This window comes from Apus apus, chromosome 8, assembly GCF_020740795.1.
Source record: "Apus apus isolate bApuApu2 chromosome 8, bApuApu2.pri.cur, whole genome shotgun sequence".
Classification (NCBI taxonomy): Eukaryota; Metazoa; Chordata; class Aves; order Apodiformes; family Apodidae; genus Apus; species Apus apus.
Genome location: NC_067289.1, coordinates 18,020,114 through 18,043,557, shown reverse-complemented (window position 1 = coordinate 18,043,557; position 23,444 = coordinate 18,020,114). Strand labels below are relative to the sequence as shown.

Genomic DNA, 23,444 nt, shown 5'->3' with positions numbered 1-23,444 from the left:
CTGCAGGGCAGTGCCCGCTCCTGGGGGGACCGGGCAGCGAACCGGGCCCTGCTCGGGCCCCATCGTCGGCCAAGCCTCAGCTGCCCGTTCTGCTCTCCCTGTCGAGCTGGGTCCCATCGTGCAGCAAGGAGGGCGAGTCCCCAGGGTCACCACATCTGCCCCCGTGGTGCTGAACCTACGTTAACAATAATATTCAGATAAACTCTGTGATACTTACAGGACTACAATAAACATTTCTAAAGTAGTATTTCACGTGGCCGTGATTTTTATATAATTATTTTTTAAACCCAAACAGTAGCACTTGCTCAAAATAAGTCTTTCTCGTTGCTGTTCACAAACAGCAAAGCAACCGTGCCTTGTCACAAAAGGAATACGCAAGTTACCAATTGTAATAGTGGCCGTATTTAACATCTCTTACGTGTTCTCCGTACTCTGAAGCACGAAGGCAGTTTCTGACATAAAGAGCATTCCTGGTGCGCAGATCTCTGCTTGTCCCACTGTTGCTTCTTCAATCTGGTGGGGTGACCTCTCGCACCAGGGACTGAGTGGTTGCAGCAGGTTACAGGGATGCCAGGTCAGTTTGGGGAAACAGCCTGATCCCTTGGCCCTGACTGCAGGAGGTGGTGGGCTCAGCACTTGCTCTAAAGCTGAGATTTTAGAAAAACTACATTATTAAGTGAAGCCAAAACTTTTTTCTAATTCATTAACTCCATTCTTCAGCATAACATGCTGACAGCCTAGATCCTACTTTTGTCTTCTGAAATCCAGATTTTAAGAAATTTCAGCATGCTTAATTTGCCTCTAAACACCAGATGGCAGCATCCCATGTAGTTTGTAACTGAACGTTGAGAAGAGCTATAGAGACTTCACAAGACATAAATCACAGGCGGTGGAGGAGCTCACACTTTGGTAACAAAAGCTACAAACTCATTGATGCTGCAAATCTGCTCTAGGTGAAGGAATCCTGCAAGCAGGGCTTGCAGAGTCAAGTGGTATCACCAGATGGTACACACAGGTGTCTGAAAGGGCAATGTAATAAAACTGAAATGCAGAAAACAATCATTTTCTCTCTGACACCAGTAATATACTTAATGCACATGTACATAGACTGAGGCACCATGATGAACATAGTGATGTGGTGGATAGGTTGGACTGGCAACATTTTAATATTTTTTTTCCATAAGCAGAGTATGAATATCATGATTTGTCAGAAATATGAATTCATTTTCCTTGAAATGAAGCAAATATCATTCCATGGCAAATGAACAAGGTTATGTATTGGCTGGACTAATGAATCATATTCTTCAGAAACATCTGGCATATAAGGAACAAAAAAACTGAGGTTCAAAACCAAGATCTGTGTTTCTAGTCTGCACAGATTTTCTGACTCCGATGGGACACTTCCCTTTTCACCCAGCAGTCATTAATTTTGTTTCTCCTTTTTAAAATGTTGAACAAAGAGTTAAGTAAGAAACAGAGCCAATTAAAATATAATTTAATTGAATATTGGGGTTTTACCTACTTCATAGGCAACCTAACTTGCAGAAAATAGTAATAAGCATGTCTGTCTGTGTCCAGAGCCCAGGCAACACTGCCTGTTTGTTAATTGTACTTGTATTTTCAACAGTTTAGCTGAAACAGCACTTCAGAGATAAAATAATTGCACAGCAATGCACACATTAATGACTAAATACAACCTTTATTATAGAAACACCAGTAATAGAAAAATAAAGAGCATATCTTCTCATAGCAAATTAATTGTTAGCAACCATATGTTATGGCAAGCTAGAAGTGACCACTGAATCATCTTCATACACTCAAGATGCTAATCTACATCTCCCTTCCTCTTTCAAGCAGAATTAATAGCTGTTTTTTAATTTGGACTTTGTCCATCATACGTCAAAAAGATAGAATGATTGTACATCTTGCTTTATAAACTTCTTGGCAATTTGGCTAAATATTACATCATCATGCTCACGGGTTGCCCTTGTGTCCACCTGGGGTGTGTAAGAGACCACAGTGAGTGGTTTGCAGTGAGAGCTGCTGCAGAGCATCAGGCAGCTGGAGGGATGGGATCACTTCCTAAATTCTGACTGGCCCTGCTGTACCCTGACCAGCACAGGCTTGAAGCAAGTTAAGCAGAGCTTCCCTGATGGGATGCATCATGTCATCATGATCAATATCTTCCGGGGCAGAGATGGGTTGATCTGAGTCTACAGCTGGGGAAAAAAATCAGCTGGGGCTGCTGAGACCAACATTGCTGGTCATTCTGGGACCCAGCTGCCACCTCACACTCTCTCCCAGCCAACAGTGCTCTGCTCTCTGGGTAGGTGGGCTCCTACTGACCATACAAAAGATTTTGGTGTGCAAATTCTTAGGGCAGGTTCGTTGGTAAACCCCTGTCTCAAGCAGTGAGCAGGTTACACAACAAGGATCAGACTATGGCAAAGAGCAGCTCTGGAAAGAAGCAATCTGCTGGGATTAGAAAATGCTGTTTTCATTTACATCCATATCAGCAGGAAGCAAAGAAACTGTGACCTGGTGCCTGTGGTATCACTGTTTTGGCCCCACCTAGTGTACAACTAGTTTATCATAAGAGCCTCTTCTTTGTACAGTGCTCTTTTAGAGACTTCTTGCTCAAAACATTCCCTCAGGCAAGATGTTTAAAGGAGAAAGTCTGGCAACCAAGAGGAATTACACCTATAGAATCTTCCCACTGTGAGGGTGACCTCAAAGCAATATCATTAGATAAAAAAAGTGCTAGCCAAATATCTACCTAGATTCTGGCACAAAATAAATACAGGCATCAGGTTTTAAAGCTGCACATGGCAACGCAGGGAGCAGCTGGGCTATCTCGTTCTAATTCAGCATTAAACTCCAAGAGGCAACACTCCCTGCTGTGCTGGTGCTGACACACAGCCCTGCTACGGGCTGCTTGTCTGCTCTGTGGTCAGGGAAGGAGGTGGTAGGTATGCAGGCTGGGCTGCTGGTGGGAGAAAGGTTGCACCTGGGATCTCCTGATGCAGCAAGGAATTCTCCAATGGATCCTCTACTACTGTAAAGCACTAACTCCACTAGATTGATTTTGCTGCATGTTGGCAGCATTTCATGGGAGCATGCAATTGCTTAATCGATTTATACCACATGCACTTCACCTATGCTGTTTAGAGCAAGCCCAGAACACTATTCATCTAGAAAGGGGAGCATGCAGCTTTATACAAACAGCAAACAAATAATAGCAATAAAAAGCACAAGAACAAATCAGGTCAACCTGAATCTAAACATTCTTCAATATCAACAGTTTGATTCACTGTAGAAATAAAAAAGTGTGGGGAAAAAAATTAACCTTGCATCATCTGTGAAAATGCCAGAGGGTGGCAAAGGATTAAACACAGAATTAATCAATCGTTAAGAACAGTTTTCTCTCCTCATGTTGATATAAAACATTAGAAGACTGAATATTAATATAAACAGATTTTTCAGTACAGAACATGAAAATGCTCTATCCATACCATCAGAAGTAACAAACTGTACAGACCGTGCAACCCAACAATCCAAATTAGAACATGTGAAATTCTGAAGGTTTGAACGGGATCACCTGGTCAGAACAGCTTAGGGCCAGACCATGTCCAGGGCTCAGCTTTTCAGGCAGAGTTTGTTATTAAAATGTCCACATGTAATGGTTTGGGACAGTAACATCCCTGTTGCAACACACAGGCTCATTTTTAAATGGAAGCTCTTCCATGTATTTCCATGTCCACCTTTCTCAATGGACATCTCATCAACTCTCCTGTCTCCTGTTTATACTCTCTCAAGTATAGAACTCTGTTTTCTACACAACAGGTTAATACTATTAACCAACCCTGAGAGCTAGAGGGATCTTACGAAGCCAAGGGCCTGCACAATGCCATTGGGCTCAATGGGCTGCTTGTCTGCTAATGGGAGGCAGGAAGAAGGGTGAAAATAAGCTAGATAAAGTTCACTAAGCAAAATTAACAGTGCTGGAGCCTTTAAAAAAAATAATAATTGAAATAATCAAAACCCAATAATCAGTTTAAGTATTCAACTGAATACAGTTCAAATCATATCTGTATTAAAAGTTTGAAAGTTTGGTATTCTGTTCCTTGTGCTACTTTACCTTCTAATTATTTCCTTAATTTAAATAATTGAACTTGAATGGTGAAATACTAGTAAAATATCAAAACTATTCTAAAAACACTAAAGGGGCATTAAATTTACAAGACAGTATCATCAGTTTTTCCCCATGAAAAGCCAGTGAGGTTCCATTACCATTAATAATTGTTCAGGATTTGGGCCACAATTAATGGAAATTAAATTAGCTCCCAGCATTTCTGTTTTGTTTAGCTCCAGATTAAATTAACAACAAGCAATTTTTGCACATGACTTGAGTATTTCTTTTGTTTAATGGGTACCATTCTATAGTCCTTTTCCAGGCAAAACTTTCACTGGTAAAATTTAAGCTGCACCCTAATCCTAAGGGGGAAGTGTGCTCTTACTTAGTATTATTTTCTCTTTTCTAAATGTTTTAATGTATAATTTCTTTACAATTTTCATGTAATTGGCTGCAGTGAACAGATTGTGTGGTGTGTGCACCTGTGTATGTCTATGTGCACGATTAGCTTTGTAAATCTTTTGTGACAAGTTTTTTTTTCCTTGTTACAGCAAAGAACATTGGCTGAACGTCATCTCAAAAGCAATTACTCCTTTCATGCCTTCACCATTGGCTTAGCAGGAAATAGACTACAGAGCATATTGATTGTTGTGCTTTAAAGGAATTCCAAATTATTTCCAGATGAAAATCCAGCAGCTCAACTGTAAACACACCAGAATCACTTTTGGGCAGGGAGTTTGTCCAAAGCCTGTGCAAGGTTTTAGTTCCCACAGAAGCCTTGAACACACACCCTCAGTAGATTCCCGTTTGCTCCTGGACCTTGTGCAGGTCTGTAACAATTGTGGCCACTTATTCCCTGGCATTTTCAGTAAGTGCGGGAGGTGTCCTCACCCATGAAATGAGGTTGGAACTAGATGATCTTTAAGGTCCCAAACCGTTCTATGATTCAATGATGAAAAGAGATCACAGTCCTGCCATTTCAGTAGAGGGGCAGTAACTGAGCCACTGTAACAGGCCCGGGTCTAAGTAGGAAATGAGTGATTCACAGGCTCTTCCAAGACCACAAAATATTAAGCTCCCTGAATTTATCAAGCAAATTCACCCCACTCCCCAACCCATTGCACCAGCACCCTTAGCACTGTCCCATGTGCCACAGCACTTGCTTACTTGTTAGCTTTCTGCAGGTTGTGTTGCAAACCTGTGGCAAAGGGAGGCTGTGCCTTGAGCGCCAAATGACAAGTGGGTGGCTTGGCCGGGGGTGGCAGATGGATGGACTTACTGCTTCCAAAGGCCCGCCCAGTTCTGCTGCACAGACATCTCAGCTGCCTGTCAGTCAGCTCCTGAATTGTGCAGTTTGCAGCATGACACTTCAGGATAAACTCAGCACCATCAGACTGCTCTAATGTGCTGTGCTTTATGAGGCTGCAGCTCAAGAATTGTAGGCAAGAAGCTCAAACATCTTTGCAGCAGGGCTGAGACAAGCAATGACAAGTGATAATTTTGACGCATACTGGTCAGGCAGACCTTGTGTGACCTCAGCTGGATAATCTTCTCTTATTTGCATATACAGTCACTGGAAACTACAAAATTTTCTAAAAATACTGCCTCCAGAGTAAGAGTCACATATTACCACTGTTTTCTTCCAAAGGACTTAGCAGAAAAAAAAAAAAAGAGCAAATGCAATGTAACACTGATATTTACAGGACTGGTAAGAACTTGCTGATGAATGGAAGTCACACTAACTCTTGCCCTGAGACCTCAGCATACACAGTATGCCCATAAGACTTTCACTGAGCTCTGATTTAATGGGGTTGTCTGTAGCTGTGGACCTCTGGTAACATTGGACCCATCTATTTTAATAAATCTAAACCTCACCTTTAAGAAACCTGATGGATTTTCTGGGGGATAGGGATATTGCCCTCTTTAAGCTATTTTTAGGCATCTGACTTAGGTGGTGTGAATTGCCTCCTTTGTAGGTAATATAAAGAATTTAGGCTCCTCACTTTGGTCCTCTGGACTATATCTAAATTAGATGCTAAGAATAGCCTGATGTAGATGGTGCAAGTTCTCTCCTTCCCACCCCAAAGAAATCACTTCCAGAAATATTCATTAGCTTTAAACCCATGGTGTTATTCCACTTAAAAATACGGCTTCAGGGCAGTGAGACTGACAGGTAGAAGCTGAAACTCCTGTGGCTTCTCTACTTGCTACACACATTTGGAAGTACAAAGGCACCTCAGATACGTTCATATCCTCTATGTGGCTTTCTTCTGGAAATCAGGAATGTGGCAAATCCAATCACAAACAATCCCAGGATACTCAGGCCCACTGCAACGGGAGCTGCTTTGCTGTTTTTATCAAGAAAACATTCTTCTTCTGAAAGTAAAAGGATACCAGAAAATGTGTTACAGCAGAACACCATACTCCTAGACTATACATCTATATTCCAGAAAAGTTAGCAAATACAAGCCACAAGTTCTCAAAATTGTGGGGTTTTTTTCTTTCTTTTTCCTGAGCCGTTCTGTGGTGAATCTTATAGCAGGAAAAAAATACCTCCCCCTTTTGAAATAGCTAAATGCTTCACTGGTGAATGATTGTGCTCTCACACCTGTAGTAATTGTTTTACCATAAAAATCAGCACCTACACAGTAGGAGGCAACTATCCCCTAAGTAGGAAAGTTTGATCAGCTAAGCCCCACCACACATCCCAGCTCAGCAGTGAATCCAATTTACACCCAGGGTATGAGGAAGATCCAGCACCCTCCATCCCTTTCAATCTCTGTGACTATTCCAAGGCAGATTTTGCCAGCACTCGAAAACAAAAGTCTCAGTTGTTACTGTCTGATTCTGATGACTATGCTGGCACAGATTGTAGCTTAGCTTGGGCTTTTCTCCAGTGGGAATCTTTATGCCAATGGTGGGCAGTTAGCCCAGGGAGCGTGTGGAGTGCATGACATCACAGCACAGCCCTAGAGCCTCCAACTAGCTCTTGCCAAAATCCAATCCACTTCTCCTCTGATCCAGGTGGTGATTTCACATGATGCAATGTCACAAAGCCAAAAGCATCAGCATTCTCCTAGATGCTGCTTTTTAAAAGCTTTGGTTAATGTAACCTCCTGCTAAGGGAGGCAGCTGAAATGGATTTGCATTAGAGCATCACAAAAGCCAGAGAAGCTGAATGGCCATTTTGCTTTGATGAAACCATGGGCTATGAACTCTAGGAATTGTTCCTGATACACTGAATCACAGCTCAGAAGACACTTTTACAGCTTTCCAAATTCAAACAGGCCAAGCTATTGATGTAACATTGCTGCAGCCTGTACAACATTGTAAGGAACTTGAAACCAGTGACCATTACTGGTTTATTTTTCTTCCCCTTTTGAAGATAAGCAAATCAGGAGCAACAGAAATGAAACCACCAGTAAAGACAGCCAAAAGGGGGAGGCTGGTGATGTGTAGAGAGTTATTCTTTCTTAGGGGGTTTTGGCTTTCAAAATCTGCAAACACAGCAGAGGTATGTAACAGTTTCATAACTATTTCATGGCCACTGGGGAATTCTTTCAGAGGTGGTAGTTGCTTTCTCAGCCCTTTGATTAAGAGCAAAAATGGTTTAATTTTGTATATGGTATTGCTTAGCAGAGATTAGCCTGACCTTGGCAGGGGAGAGAGGGAGTGAGTCATTCTAAGCTCTGTGTTTGCTAGAAGTGAGGCCATACCAAAAGCTCTAACTGAACTCATGCAATGAACAAATTAGAATGGGAATGTGGGGACTAGATGGTATCTCATAAGCTGTTCCAGCTCTGTGTTACCCATGAAAAAAATCTTCATGAGAATGGGAGCATAGATTGGATTCTCAGTTTGGCTTCTAAGAACTTAAAGAAAAGTAAGACAGCCAAAATAGGGAACCAAAAAAAGAAGAATCAGTCAAACAGAGCTAGACTGAGTCAAAAGACAGATCTAAAGTCAAAAGAAGAACACAGGGTCAATACTTTTTAAGTATGCAGAAAGTCAAATGCCAGAAGAAGGGAATGTTGTATTAGTGCACATGAACGGCTGGAGAGCTTATAAACCTATCTGTCCAGCTGAGTTCTTGTATAGGAGCATCCTGAGAGGAAGTCACAGAAATGTGAAGATGTACTATTTGAAAGAGTGCACAGTGTACCATCTAGTCCACCTCTCTGCTTTTTGTAGGATCTTTCATCCATCTCATAAGGAAGGCAATAGACCATGAGGGTGTCCATACTGTGGAACACAGGAGTTTCCTGGTGCACCCAGCAGTCCTGGACCCCACACGCTGGCCAGGTCCTGGCTGCATTGCTGGACAAGAAACAAGGATGATAAAATTTCATTTCCCTGCAGTAGGAACCCCAGCTGTGGATGTAGTGAAAAAGCTGTGATGCCTCAATACATTCTCCCAGTGTGGGCAATAAAGAGACATGGGCAGTCAGTACTGGTCTGTCTTTTGAAAATCTACAGGGTTGCTTCTTTTTGGCTGTATTCAATAAAAGACAAATTGCAGAGATGAGCATCACATTTCATTCTGAAACTGGGTGTATGCCAATCATCCTTCTCCTCAGGAGAGCATTTCATCATGTCTAGACACAGCTGCTCTGAAAGCACCATCCTGCATTCACAAGTATCCCTTATTAGTTGGCACTTTTGCTGCTGCAGCTGTGGGACATCATGAGTGTCAAGAGCCTTTCAAAATAGCTAAAATCTGACTGGATTGAGAACACTGACCTTGAACTGAACTGTACGTGTTTGGGCTTTGGGCAATGCAGTGGTGGTGAACACACCTCCACTTGCTCTGAGAGAAGAGAGATGAAGAATTAAATGGTAGCTGTAGAGCTGAACATTTTTATCAGAAAGTGAAACAGAAGGTACTGGATGCAGGAGGGAAAGATATTTTTCCACCTTCCATGAGTATTAGTATTGTGTTGAAACTGAGTCAGAAAAGGGTGAGAATAGAGCAGGGGCAGGTTATAGTATTTGGGAACTATTACAAAGCTGTGATTGTGCTGTAGGTGGAACAGAACCACCTTGTGTGTATGGTTATAAATTCAGCAGCTTGTATCTGTCAGGCTACCACAGTGCTGACACATAGATCTTGAGAGGGTGGAAAAGGTGTCTTTCTACTTACCTTCTCCAAACTGGTTACCAACAATATCAAATGCCTGCAGCTGCATATTAACAAGGAGCAGCTGGAAGTTCTTCTCCAAGCCGAAGGTTTGCTTGCTGGCACATTTAAAGGAATTGCCCAGCTTTGTTGTAAACAGCTTCTCCTGTATGGCTGCATAGTAAAGCATGCCTGGAGGCCGTAAAGAGAGAGACAAATGAGAATCCACACTAACTCTGTTGCAACCAACATCTTTCTGAGATAACATGGAGGATCCCGAGTGCTTTGGCAGACCAGCAGTCACAGATATGTGTAAAGCATGGACATTTTCCCCATAATGTATCAGTTACATTTCCATGTTCCAATGACTGCTTTAATTATCCATGGGCAACTCAGCTGAGCTCGGGTCTGAAAAAGTGGCTAAAATTTCAGATGCCTCTTCACATCATATTTTAGCAACCTGAGTCTGCAAGAAGGGGTTAGGATTCTCACAGGAGCAGACAACTGTTGTAGGTCTCCAGCACAGCTATTTCCAGATGAAACAGAGATACTATCTCTAGCATGGAAATTTGACATATCTAGTCTGTACTGTTTTATACATTAAATGTGTTTTTAAAACATATTTCAGTCACAGTACTTTACAGACAATATAGCTCATGTTCAAAACATGAAGAGATTTTGTAACCTGGGCATATCCTTTATGCATATCCTCCTCTGAAAGCAGATACAGTACTAAGACAAAATCATCCACATCACCAGCTCTGCATCACTTTATCTCAAGCACATCTGCCAGCATGATAGTACTCTTGGTTCTCTCCAGTCAAAAATCAATAATCCGTGTGAACTGATACAGTTAATTCAGGGATTACTATCTTAGAAAAAATATGGACTTGCTCACTGCAAGAATACCACTGGTGGGCTGTGAAGCAGCAACATCTGGCAGAAAGGCAGTGACAGCCAGGCATAGCAATGTCTCTTGCCAGCACCACTGTAGAGAACTCAAAGTATATTTTAAAACTTATGATTAAGCCAATTAGTTTGTATTTGCTGCAATGTGCAGTTAGCAATGCACAGGAAAACTGAACCCATTTAGACTGGGAACATCCCTACGAGACACATCCCCTGAATCAGCTTTTCTTTAATTGCTGTTGACCAGAATAGGCTCCACTTGAGTTAACAGAAGTGCTCATCAGTGAGAAGAAAAATAGGCCTGGTCGTGCTTCTGATTTGCTGTTCTTCTTTCAGGGACAAAAGTCAATCCAAATACTTATGGGTAACAAGTGGAGAAGCAACATAATATAGTCACTAACCTGTCACAGATTTGATATATTGGGAAGAATTTGTGCAAAATTAATAATAAGTAAATTAATTAATCTGAAGTGATGGCTCAGAATTTTTCTCTCTATCCTAAATTATGTTCTCTTTGCATTTCTTGGGAGGTAGCACCTGAGGCAGCTCCTGGCTGTTCAAAAGGTGGGAAGCTGGGCTATGTAAGAAAAAGAAAATCCAATTGCTTGAGAAGAGCACAGACAATGTCTAGGAATTCAGGATGGTTTAAAGAATTTCAGCCTGGTTCCAGCTCTAATTTTTGCCAAACCAAATAGTTGGAAATGCCTCCTCTCCATATTGGTGTATTTGAAATCTGGATCCAGCTCTGCATTGATCCAGATCCTGTATACATTTAGTTGGCATATTAGCTTGGAAAGACATAGGCAACTAAACTGGACTCACAGAATTTTTGTGTGTTTGCAAATAAAATCTTTGAGGATTGTTTTGTATCTCAAATTTAGGTTTGAGCTAATCTTTATTTGGAAAGAGGTGGGACAGGGAAAGTTTTTGAGAACAGAAGAAAAATTGAACAATTCCGATGAAACTGCAGCCTGATCCTTTCTCTTATATTTTTATACCATACGATTTAGGTGAGTGACATGTTGAAACCCTGATAAAACATGTAATTTACAAAATCCAGTGATTTAAAGCCTATCCCACACCCAGAACAGTTTGATATGAAATTAAGACAGAGTAAAATCACTGACCTTCAGAAGATGCCTGCAATCTGGTCTCAATTTTACTGACATAGTACATTGGAGCTTGCTGCAAGAGAAGATATATCTGTATTTGTAATACATCCTCATATTTGTGAAAAAAAAGAAGTATATTTCACCACAGCAAAATGGTCACAAAGAAGTTTCCAAAGAAACACACTGTAAAACATCACCTTCAAGCCCCAAGAACCAGCTAGCTTGGATGTATTGGTTTTTCTTTTCCCAGTCACGCCATCTAACAGATAAGAACCTGCTGAAAAGCAGCAATCTCAGCTACATCACACATTCAAGCTCAGTTCAGTGAAACTGGACCACGCAGGTGTGATTTTGCACACACTGCTCAAGCTAGACATTTCTGTGATACCTATGGTAACCAAAAGTAGGAGGGAGTCAGGCAAATAGCATACATGGCACAAATTAACAGGCATGTGATAAGGCCAATTTATTTTTGTTTATAGGTTCTGCTTTCACTGAGATTATCTATAGTGCTCCTCTGGGTAATACTGCACTGAGCTAATCCACACTGTTCTGCAGTCTGACTGTGTGCAGGCCTTAAGCCCACACCTTTAGAAGTACTTGGGACTCTTGGCACTTTATGCACAGGTGCCCTCAGTGTGAGCAAACTGCCCTCGCAGCCCAGCTTCGGTGTTCATCGCTGCTTTGAACTGGGAGACAACAGCAACAAGCTGAGAGCCAAAAGCTCATCTCATGCTAGTTCCACTCATTTCCTATTTTGTCTGCCCACATCAGTTGCTACAAATGAGGAAACAGCAACCTGGATGGGTCTGTGTAGGTGAGAAATAAGTGTTCTTTCCACCCTGCAGACACCATCGGTGCTGGCTGGCTTTTTTTCATGTGCCTGCAGACAGCTGGCATGGAAAGCACCTGGTGCAACAGCACAGAGCAAAATTTCCAGCTGACTGTCCTGCCTGCATGTGCGCTAAAACCCTGGTAAAACCTGAACACTGTCCTCCCCTGGACTGTCACAAAGTGAGAGCCAGCCCTAGGAGCTTTTCCCCAGTAGCAGTGTTGGATTATAATGTGAGCCTTTATGTGGCAGCCCTACTATTCATTTTCATTCCATCCATGAGCACACAGGGACTGGGGAGTGCAGGTGGTGGATAAATGGCAGCAGGCAGGAATGTCTCCTGTGCACCTCATTTTAATGTTATAGAGTTTAAAAGCTGGTAGGATGGATTGGGAAAGTTTAAGAAAAAAAATACATCAGAGAAGAGGCTCTGAGCATTATTCCTAATGAAGACATACATAGGTCAAATATTACAATTTTTTGGCATCAGCACTATGTTCTGTTTGGCCACAGTTAGTAACTTTGCTTGGGGAAAACACCTGCTCCTATTTCACATCTTGTGGATGGGTTACAAAACTTCCTTTTTTCAGGTTCTTTGCAAAATGCAGCTGGTGGTGCTGAGACCCAAGCCAGCCACTCACCTCCTGCTGCCCCTGCAGCCCCGGGGCCTCATCCAGCTCCTCTTTCACCAGTGAAAATCAGAAGTGCCACCTCTGGAGCACTCCCAGTTCAAAGTGGTTTGAGAGGCTGTGAAGGCCAAGCACAAAAAAAAAAATGCAGCAAAATAATTTATTATTAACTTGAGTCTCAAAGCCTAAGCCGAGCCCTGCTATGCTCTTGAGGCTTATCTTTTAAGCAGAGGGCAGACTCTCTAATGCTGTGCCAGTAACCACCTTTTTCAGGGCAAGACAGGTCAAGTATCTCCTAAAGGTTCACATCACTCTCCTTAGCACTGCTACAAGCTGGGGCTTTCATGGATACTTGAATCAATAGACGTTTTCTAAGGGTCCTTGTAACACAGAAAATGCTCCCCTTGTTGCAGGAAGCACACATTTAAAGCAAACACTCATGGTCTGAACTGAGCCTTTGTTTTAAAACAGCTCCTTGATTTTTTTACCTCACTTCCCTTTGCAGCTTTTAGAAAAATTTCTGCCACAAACTAAATACGATTATTAATTGAAATATATTCTCTGCTCAAGCATTAATGCCGTGGGTGTCGCATAATTTGCTGTTACCTCTTGAAATTTCTATGGAAATAACTGATTAAACATTTGTACTTGTCACTAATTTGAGCTTTGAACGAGGCTGTAAGGTTGACATTTTGGCTTGATTAATTGAAGGACCCAGATCAGCAATGATGGCCAGATGCAGCTCAGCACTGCTACGGAGCTCCAGGACATGGCTTTAATGCATGTTACACTCAGAGTCTGATGGGCTCCAGCCCATGCTGTATTCCTCCCTGCCCATTAATGACTTTACACACGGTATTAACTTCTGTCTCTAGCCCTGCTGGCATCACCACCCAGTTCCTATTTGCTTTCAGATAAATAGTACTGTGTGCTGCCTTCTAAAATGTGTAAACCATGTTAAATGTTTGAGGAAGCAAGAAGATGGCTGCACTCAGTAATTTCTCCTTTGGATGTAACAGTAGCAACACTCTTGATAGCTTTTGCTAAAGCCTCAGCCATATACGATGTTCAGGGGGGAACATGGGATCAACAGACAATGTCAAAAAGAAAACTCATTTTCCCACTGTGTAAGCAGGGCCTCTCTCTTGCCCAAGTTCCTGTGTGTTCTTGTAAGTCATCCTGGTGTGGTACATTTTAAGGGCCCTTATCTACCATTTGGTTGTTGCAGTTCACTTGTTTGGAATTTTCCACTCAGAAATCAGATGAAATTAGGCTGTTTCAGCTGTGGATTGGCCGTGGCTCCTGGGCACTTAAACTGCACAGGCTGCCCTTTGGATTTAAAAACCACAGCAGGCTTTTGCCTGGGCAGTTGTGCTACTTGGCATTTATGGGAAGCAAATGAGTAACCTCACCTGCATTCAAGTGGTCCCTGAGACACCATTTCTTAAGACCAACTTGACAGGCTGAGTCAGAGCTCTCAGCATACACACCTTGTTCCTACACAGGGACTCCAGTCCCAAGCTCACTCCCTCTATCCTGCTCCAGTAAAAATAGCAGACCTGGCCTTCCCTCCCATGAAATTTTTACAGAGGTAAAAACAAGATGGATTTTGCTTGAGACTGTTTCCAGACTTTGTGTTACTAGAGGGGCAGCTGTAACACTGTTCTCTAGCACTTTCTCTCACAGGGTGGCCAGGCTCTCTGCTTCCCCGTCATTGCATACATGAACCTTTCCAACTTGAAAGGTCAAATAGACAAGAAGTGATTTAACGTTGAAGTCAGCCCTGCTCTGAGCAGGGGGTTGGACCAAGTGGCCTCCAAAGGTTTTTTCCAACCTGAATTAATTTGTGGTTCTATGATTTTAGCCTCTTGGGAAGGAGCAATAGTGCCTTATATACAGGTGAAAAACAAGCATGGCAGCCTAAGTTTCAGCTCCCCAATCCTAAACACCTCATCCCTCTAAATGCAGAAATTACCTTTACAAAGGTGAAGTTTATAAACCCTCCACTGAAGGTTAAGTTCAGCTCAGCCTGCACCATCCCACAGCTGCCAGATGTCTCCGTCGCGTTGGGGTTGACAGCCATGCATTCCATCTGCTTCTGTGGAGAGAAGAGACATTTCAGGGCTGCCGCTGAGGAGGAGGGGGGAAATGTAATAAGAAACACACAGAAATTTATAACTGCCTTTTTTTTTTTTTACCCCAGACAGGCTCTGTGTGGCTGAATGAACAGGCTGGGGGTGGTGGCAGCCTAACTGCTGTCTGCCAGGGTCATTCCCCGCTCATAAACCAGCACTAAAGCTCATCTGACACATCACTGAGCTGTTCCAATGTTTTAAGCTGGCAGAAAAGAATAGTTTTCTGTTCTTTTGGTGAAGTGATAGGATTCAGAGCAGGGTCAGATGAACACCAGTAGTAATTTAAAAAGGGGGAGCAGTGGGAACTCATGCCTGAAGGCAGAGGAAAGATCAGACAGAAGCAAGCAGGAGCTAGATTGGCTTTGATGCTCCTCACATCACCTGGGCCTCCTCATTATGTCCCCCCTGGTTCCTCTCTAGTATTTGCCAACTCATGTTGTAGTCTGAAAGGAGAGCTCTGCAGCCCTGAATACACAGTTTGGCCCTTTCAACCTTATCTCAAAAAAATCTCATTTTTTAAATAAACATCTTACTGTGGTCTGGTGAGGTTGGGGATAATATTCCCTGCCTGGCTTCCACCAGGACAAGGGATGAAAATTACTTTCACCAACATAAGATACTCATCCCATGTTAGAAATATTCAGACCTTGGGCAAGAATATTTGGATTTGTAATGGGGAAGGCTCGAGGTGTATGAACCCCCAGACCCTAAGTATGTAACCCCACATTTGTATTAATGGAGATTACAAAAGTTTAATTGAGGGACATAATCACCATTTCAGGTTTTAACTTCTTTTGCTGAATCATTCCCAGTGGATCAGTGCCAGGAGAAGGTACCAGCTCCCCTGCTCTGATGCAGCCTGGCAGTTCCTGTGATCCTAAAATCTCCACGTTAGCATCAAGACAACCCAGTCCTGAATCCAAGTCTGTGAATTGACCATTTTTTGCTTTCATTGCAGTTTGCAATGTCAAGCCCTTCACTGAGGGCAATTCAGATTTTAACTGGTCTCCCATTATGGGAAACACAAATAACACTGAAGGCTGATCCACCCCCCAGTATGGCTACCAGACCTACATCACTGAGGTAAGAAAGCATCCAAACATCACCCTGACATCATCATACAAGGCAAGGTACAGCAGCTGAGATGCTGTAGCACAGAAAAAGCTGCAGAGTGGTGGCAAACTGCTTGTTTTTATCACACAAGCTAACTTCTGAAAATTGCTTTGAAAGAAGAAGAAACTCCAGCTAATGAGGAAACAGTCCTCACACAGCTCAGCCTCACAGTGCTTCCACCTCACCCTCTCTGCATTTTGAGCCATCAGCTGCAATCCCATGACTGCTTTGATACAGGTCCTGTTCCCATTGGAAACGGTGTATGTGCCAGTGGGGATGGAAGAAGGCTGTGGTGCAAGGGTGGGTCTCACTGTCACTGGAGTAGATGCAGTGGTTGTTTGTATCCCTGGATGAATGGTTGTTCTCTTGCTGGTCATGGCTGTGGCTGTTGGACTTCTGGGCACTGCTGTTTGATTTCTGGCAGTGGGCTTCACAGTTTGCATGGTGATGGCTGCAGTAGTTCTGGCAGCAGCTGTCATTTGTGTATTTGGTGTTGTGTTGGTGGCTGCGCCTGTAATTTCTGTGCTCACATGTGTTCTAGCTTGCTTGGTTGAGGACACAGGGTGTACAGTTGTGTTCTTCACTGCAGGCGTAACCATTTCCATTGCCTGGGTTGCAGTCTGATGAGCTGCAGTTGCATTGTCTGCTGATGGTGTGGATACCACCATGGGAGATTTCTGGCTGGTGACTTGTGTGGTGGTTGCTCCAACCTGGGCTGTCGTGTGATGACTTGGTGCTGTTTTTGCCTGTTGCTGGTCTGTTGTCTGTGCAGTTGTTTTAGGCCTTACAGGTGCTGTTTTAAGTGAGTCTGTGCTACTAAAATGAACTGTGGTGCCTTGATGGGGTGAAGAATGATAAAGGGAAAGTGGCTGAGCAGAAGTAGCAGTATGGTGCAAGGATATGGCTTCTGGAGAGAGCTCAACCTCCAGGGCCACTTCAGCAAAACAGGGGGAAAATGCTGCAAAGAAAAAAGTAAGTCAGTGGTCAAGAAACCTTTACCTTTAACATCTCTGTTGATACCCACAATATAACTGCACTGATTTTGTTATCAAATGGGTGATACAATTTTATTCTTCATTTGCCTCCAGTCAGGGTAGGAGAGTGAAAGCAGACATGCTGTAGGACTATCCATAATACTTCACCACTGTCCCCCAGTCTTCACACCTCTGAATATACCCATTGCACACTGGCTCCCAGCTCCCCACACTCTGCTTTTACTGCTGAAGAAGCCAGAGGATGCTGCTGAGCAGACCTTGCACAATCTGCAGGCAGCACAAGACCTCCCTTGGAGGCAGAAATAAAGCAAGTTTTGCTAAAAGGAATTATCAGGGTTTAAGGAAGGAGCAGTGGGTCTAACAGGAGAACTGGTGGTTTGTTACTTACCAGGAAAGCATGGGGAAAGGGAACATTTTGTGTTTGTGAAGGAAGTGAGGTAGAGTAATGGTCTTACAGTGATTCACAAGGGTCTGGGAAACCCGTTTGGGAAACCAGTTAGGGAGACAGGGAAATTCCAGATATTTATTCATAGTTTTGTTGTAATCATGCCAGCTTGATCCCTCAAGTTCTTCCTCCTAGGAAGTACCCAAGGGGATGCTCCAAACAAGATCAGCCCTCTTAGTGATGGGCTTTCAGCAATGAGAAGCAAATTTCACAGTACAGCATCCAGGGGCATTTAGGATCACATCTAAAAATAGTCAAGCACCAAAATTATGCTTCCACCTTATAATATTTACAGAAAGACATTCCTTACAGAGCTGAAAAGAAAATATCTGTCTCTTAAATGTAAATATCAGAAGAAAAGTGTAAATAACAAAGTGAAGGAAAATTATGTTGTAGAATTGCTGAAGTTCAGAACTCTTCTGCTTGAGTCTTTGTGAGTATGCAACCAGACTCTTTAAAGACAAGGTCAAGCAAAAAGGAATCACACATCCCTGATGTATATGTATTCCTTCATGTGCATGAACCTTCAGGTGTTTTACCATTTAAATTAGCAGGAGGACAGAGATGATTTCTCCAGTTTGGAGGCAGAAGGGCCCAAAAATTCCAAGACAGCTCCCATTCCTAGCAGTACTGCTGCACAGAGGATGCCACAACACGTTGTCTGAGAATTTTATTGCACACTGGTCTTTCCAAAGACATTTCTCATTAACCAGCATCAAAGATCTGTGGCAGGCAGGTTGCTGAGATTTGGGTTTTAGGATCAGTTAAGGCTCATTCAGAGGAATGGCTGAAATCTCAGTCGTCCTTTTGTGCATTTATTTTCACTCAGCACAAACAGAGATCTGCAACAACAGCTGACTTCACAAAATCTCACCATCTTAGGATACATTTAGATGATATAAGAATAATAAAAACTACCAGGGTCTGAATCAAATTCAAGATCAAAACCAAAGAAATGAGAACAGATGGATAGATCTGAGCCCACACTTCATTTTTCTTCTTAAAATGGCTATGCTAGAGAACAGCAGAAGTAATGCTGTAACTCCATATTGCTAAAATCACCCAGGTCTCACCTTTGTGCTGTACAGAACATACTTGACTACTTGATACAATTGAAAAGCCACAAAAATCACAAGACAGATACCTGTGATTGTTCATTATATCAGAAGGAACATAAAAATGCCATAATTCAGTTAGTTTTCTCTTTTTCCCCTAGTCTTTACCCCACCTGCTGCCAGAGCAGGTAACTTCTCTCCTTCTGTGTGCCAGTGGAAAACCCCAGCAGTTGCCATATCCCAGCTATAGGTAGCTGCATCTAATACATGTATTGGCACAATCTAAACAAAAAAGAAGTTGCAATTTTCACTCTTTTTTTCTCCTAGAAGATTGCAAAGCAGCCCATATTTAAATTTACACAAGTATTTAATAGTTAATACTTCTTAGTTTTTAGTTACCAGATTGATTTCAGTGACTGTCCAAGTAACATTTAACTTACAGACATGGAGAGAAACATGATTTCACTATCATCTGGATGCCACTCACAGCTTTTAAATGAAACTTCATTTTCCCCATGAGGTCATTTCAACCTAACTGGTGTTCTCTAAAGGGACATTCATCCTCACAGGGTCACTGAGTAGTAACACCAAAAATGTCTTTAGGGTGGCCCATGGCTCATGCTCAGCACGTGACCTCCCAGACAGCTCCTCCAGCCTCCTGCGGCTCTCCCCAGCATTGTGGAGCCTCTCTTGGGGCATGGCCATGTTGCTAGACCTGGCTTGGGTTGTCTTCTCAAAAGGCATTTTCCCCTGAGCTCCCAGGGGTGGCTAAGGATTGCTTTCTGGTTGCACCTAATGGTCCTGGCTCTTCTTGGGATGGCTCTTGGAGGTAGTTCAGTAGCTCTGATGTGCAAAGGGGCAGGAGGGACCATGGGGTGCCTGACGTACCCTCCAACTACGACCTGGAAGGCTTCACCATGGCTCCCTCTGTGTTGCAGCATTGCCTCTCAGGGAGCCACCTGCATGGCTGCCCCACCACAGCCCTGCCACAGCTCTGCCAGCAAAATGGGCCACAGAGCCACAACGAATTGAAGCTCTCCATCCCCCAACAGTCTCCTTTTTATTTTATCTTTAATATGAGGCCATCTCAAAACTTAATACAACCAACATTTTGCTTGAGGGACACATGGTCCTGGAGCAAACAGCTGCAGTCCCTTTGTCTCACCTCGGCTTCAAAGTTGTGCGTTACAAGTGCCAAGGGCTGCCCAGCAAGCTTCTTGCATGCAAAGCTTCCAAACAAAACTCTCAGAAAAGGCTCAGGGCAGCTCTCAGAAATTTGCTGTCCCCAGTCTAGAGCTCCCGTTTTCAGGCTTTGATGACAAAGTTCAGTCAATGCCAGCAAAGGAAGGTGACTGCACTGCTCCCAGGCATTACACTGGGGAGTGGAGCGCTCAGGGCTCTGATCTGACTGTAACATTTCTCAGCCTTCCATCCTGTAATGGGGTGGGTGAGAAAAACTCTTATTTTTTTTCTCCTCATCTAACCACACGCCCAAGCTGCTCAGCCACCCAGCAGGTTTGTTCTGCTTTATGCTGCCCAGAAGAAATGCTCATGTATAACTGACTAATCCTGACAAAAACCTGACCCAGCTCCTGCAATCACTGAAAATATTCTTGCTGGCTCTGACTGCTTTGATTTGAGTCCTTGAGAAACTGGAAAAACATTGAGATTTCCCTCCACCATAGGAGCAGTTTCTTAAACCTCCAACCTAGCAGACCTTTATCCCTTAATCTTGTTATGTTTAATTCCCTCTCCTCACAGAAATACTTCACTTCATGGCATTAATAAAACATCACAACAAATTATTAAAGGAATGATCAAAAATGGATAAGGAGCTGAGGAAACAAGTTATTTCTGGTCAAAAGGATCCACAGGATTCTGATCAAAAGGATGCTGACCACTGAGTTACTAATGTTACTTCTCTCAGTCTGATCTTGCTCTCCTTTCAAGTACAAGTTTCGGGGCTGCTTGAGCAGACTCTGGCTATGGAGCAGGTGTGGGAAACTGGAGCAGACACAGCAGGAGCTGTATCTGATGGTCGAGTCTCTGGGGTTCTCCTGCTCACTGCGTGGGGAGGGAGACAGGGGGTTGTTATTTGTGAGATCCCTGTGTGCTGATGGCAAAACACACCACAGAAATCCAGCCCCTGCAGTGCTTACACAGATTTTCACCATTGCACTCATTAAGTCACACTCTGTCCCTCTTCACCTGACAGATTTTGTACTGCTGCAGATGCTGGGGGATGACTTCACATGCTAGGACACGTCCTCAACCAGGCTGGCTCCACAGATTTTCACAGAGCAGCATTAAGGATTGAATGGTGACTTGGATGTGGTTTGCCACTGAGATAAGCCCCAGCCTGCCTTCTACAAGCCCCCACCATCACTCTTGTTTTTCTGGTCATGCTCTGCATTTTGTGATACAAAAATGACCTGAGCAACAATTCCTTAGTATTTTATTTTGTTTGTCTCACTCAAGACTTTCAGTCAGTTCTGCTTATCTGGAAATTATTTTTAATCCAGAAAAGCAAGCCCTCAAAAGTCTGCTTCTGATACTGTTTTCAACTGACTCCATCAGACAGAGTTTATGTCACCACAGAGTGCAAGGGAAAATAGGAAAACATAAGACTGAAGTTACACCAGCTGCAATTAAATGTAGTTATTATTATTTAATAGTAGTGGGACTTTACTAAAAGCAGCCTTAGTGCTACCAACAAAACCATTTAAAGTTTTCAGTCTGATAGGCGATGTCCTGACTGCAAGGAAACAAAACTAGTACAGTTAATATCTCATTTTTTCTGATAGAAGTGATGGAGGATGTTACTCACCGCAGGCAAGGGTGAGCAAGATGAGGTGCTGTGTGCTCCTCCCCATGGCCAGCACGGCTGCACGTTTGGGTGATGCTGCTTCTCACTGTGGAACGGGTGGAAAGAAATCAGGGTTTCCTGGGGACTGCAAAGTTTCACTTGATGCAGGGAGTGCTCAGTCACATGGCTGGAAAGGAGGTGGAGAGAGGAGGGGAACCAGTGCTTCTTGTCTGTGAACTATGACAGAGGGAAATAAATTATGATTAAGAAAGAAAGTGAAAACAGACTGGTCTAACTGGGGAGAGGACAGGCTCTCACTCTGCAGCTGAGACCTGGGGCTCTGCAAGGTCCACAAAAAGCTTCATGCATCTCTCTCCAGGTCTGATCACCTGATGCAGACTCAGCTGTACCTCCATGCAGGGTTACAACTGTAAATCAGTACTTCCCCTTTGTTCTTTAAAACAGTATTTCTTTTAGGAACTCCTTCTTTTATGTTAAGGCACAGAATGGAGAGGTGTGATTGAGCCTTCTCTGCTAAAAGCAAGATGGGGCTGAGCAAAAAGCCCTGAACAGGCTCTGGTCCTGGCAAGGGAGTGTCAGCAGCCTTTACTGGCTGGGTCAGTCCTGCTCCAGGGACAGCAGGGTTTGTTGAAGGTGGATCATTCGGTGTCACTCACCATTATTGTTGCATCCAAACACGCTCCTCTGCAAATTGCAAGGCCTTGCCATGTCCCCTGAAGTGCCTCCTGCAAACCACACCAAGCTGGGACAGGAGCTGCACAGGCAAGTCCCAGCGTGCAGAGCCACGCACCAGAGACCTGCAACAGGAGAGTGTTACACCTGCTCACACCTGTGGCTGCATTCCCAGCCCCAGGCCTTCGCTGTAGGGCCTGCTTGGTGGGGGGGAACAAACCAACACCCCCCATGGGATCTGGTGTGGTCCTAATTCTTCATTTTCTCACACCAATATTGCACTGCAGTAATATTACAAGGCCATTGGCTTGAAAACTTAAGTGAAGTTTGCCTCCAGAAATCTGGATACTGGCTGAAACTAGTTCCAAATTATTTTGCTGTCTCTATTTGCATTGCGCTCCTACATTCTCATTTTTAGCTGTTCGTCCTTCTACATGATCCACAGTATGGATTTGGGTCAATTAGCACTCCCTAATAAACCACTGGTAGCCAAAGGTATGCAGGTATCTGGGGGGTAACTATAATAAAGTTATCCTACAACTTCCTTGCCTTATGGCTGCAGCATTTGCATACACATCTCTGAGCTGTCTGTGTGAACCTTTGCACTTTCCTAAGAGTCCCAGGAATTCAGGAACATGACTGCAGGAGAAGGGTAAAGGAAAAAAACCCACCATGCCTTTTGTGACACAGATGTTGGACAAGTAAAGTAATATTGGACAGGGGGTTGGATTTCTTTCAGCTGTGATGCTGTGTCTTTACTGATACTCATTTATTTTTAATAGAAAGAAAGCTCATTTGACTTGTAACTTCATATAGAAACATCAGCCACAATGTTTTGTACTAGTTATAATTTTTATAAATTTCAAAGTGTGGTTCTACACAGGTCAGAATGGCCTAATTACAGGAAGTTGGAGTTCATTTGCACACTTTTTTTCTTGTAATAAATTCATACATTCTGTCTTGACTGGAAAAAAAGGACAGGTAATTCTGTGCTCTTTCCCTGTCTGATTATCTCTCATCAGTCACAATATACAAATACATCATTATCAACACCATGGAAAATATGTAAGAAAAACAAACTGTACCAATTCTCAGCTGGGGAGAAGAAATCTTAGCAGCTATTTCAGCTCCAGCTGCAAGAAGAAATACACAATTTGGCTCTTTTTTCTCCTTATCCTTATATATTTCTACTCATAGATATATTTGATGTCAGGCTTTGGGTATTTTTGGAAAGGGAGCGCGTGGCCTTTCTCATACCCAATCCTGTTTGAAATCTCAAGATTCTAAGAAAATGATGGATAATAAAATGGCTTTTCAGCACATACATACACAACCAGAATATAAGACACACACACAGCTTTGTTGTCACTGACAAGAAAAGTCAGTGTTCTGACATGGTTTGGCCGCAGCCGTTTATGATCAAGACAACGACCATTGGTCTGATTCTCCACCTAGTGGGGTTCAACATGAGA

At 43.1% G+C, this 23,444-nt stretch overlaps 1 protein-coding gene across 1 annotated transcript; it reads right to left on the bottom strand.

The window, feature by feature from the left end:
• Nucleotides 1-1,679: 1,679 nt before the first annotated feature.
• LAMP3 (lysosomal associated membrane protein 3) lies at nucleotides 1,680-22,718 on the bottom strand. The gene is made up of 7 exons (XM_051626427.1): nucleotides 21,957-22,718; nucleotides 21,301-21,516; nucleotides 16,164-16,936; nucleotides 14,706-14,828; nucleotides 11,285-11,342; nucleotides 9,273-9,440; nucleotides 1,680-6,508 (listed from the first exon to the last, which is right to left on the bottom strand). The coding sequence occupies exons 2-7, from the start codon at nucleotides 21,344-21,346 to the stop codon at nucleotides 6,369-6,371; spliced, it is 1,308 nt and encodes a 435-aa protein (XP_051482387.1). The 5' UTR covers nucleotides 21,347-21,516; nucleotides 21,957-22,718; the 3' UTR covers nucleotides 1,680-6,368.
• Nucleotides 22,719-23,444: the final 726 nt, after the last annotated feature.

What these genes read in the sequence shown, in the direction of transcription:
- LAMP3 (XM_051626427.1), bottom strand. Translation starts at nt 21,346, where the DNA reads ATGGGGAGGAGCACACAGCACCTCATCTTGCTCACCCTTGCCTGCG. An exon ending in CTTGCTCACCCTTGCCTGCG is followed by an intron (nt 16,937 to 21,300) that starts GTGAGTAACATC and finishes TTTTCTTTGCAG; the next exon opens with CATTTTCCCCCTGTTTTGCT. An exon ending in TGGCTCAAAATGCAGAGAGG is followed by an intron (nt 14,829 to 16,163) that starts GTGAGGTGGAAG and finishes TTCTCTCCACAG; the next exon opens with AAGCAGATGGAATGCATGGC.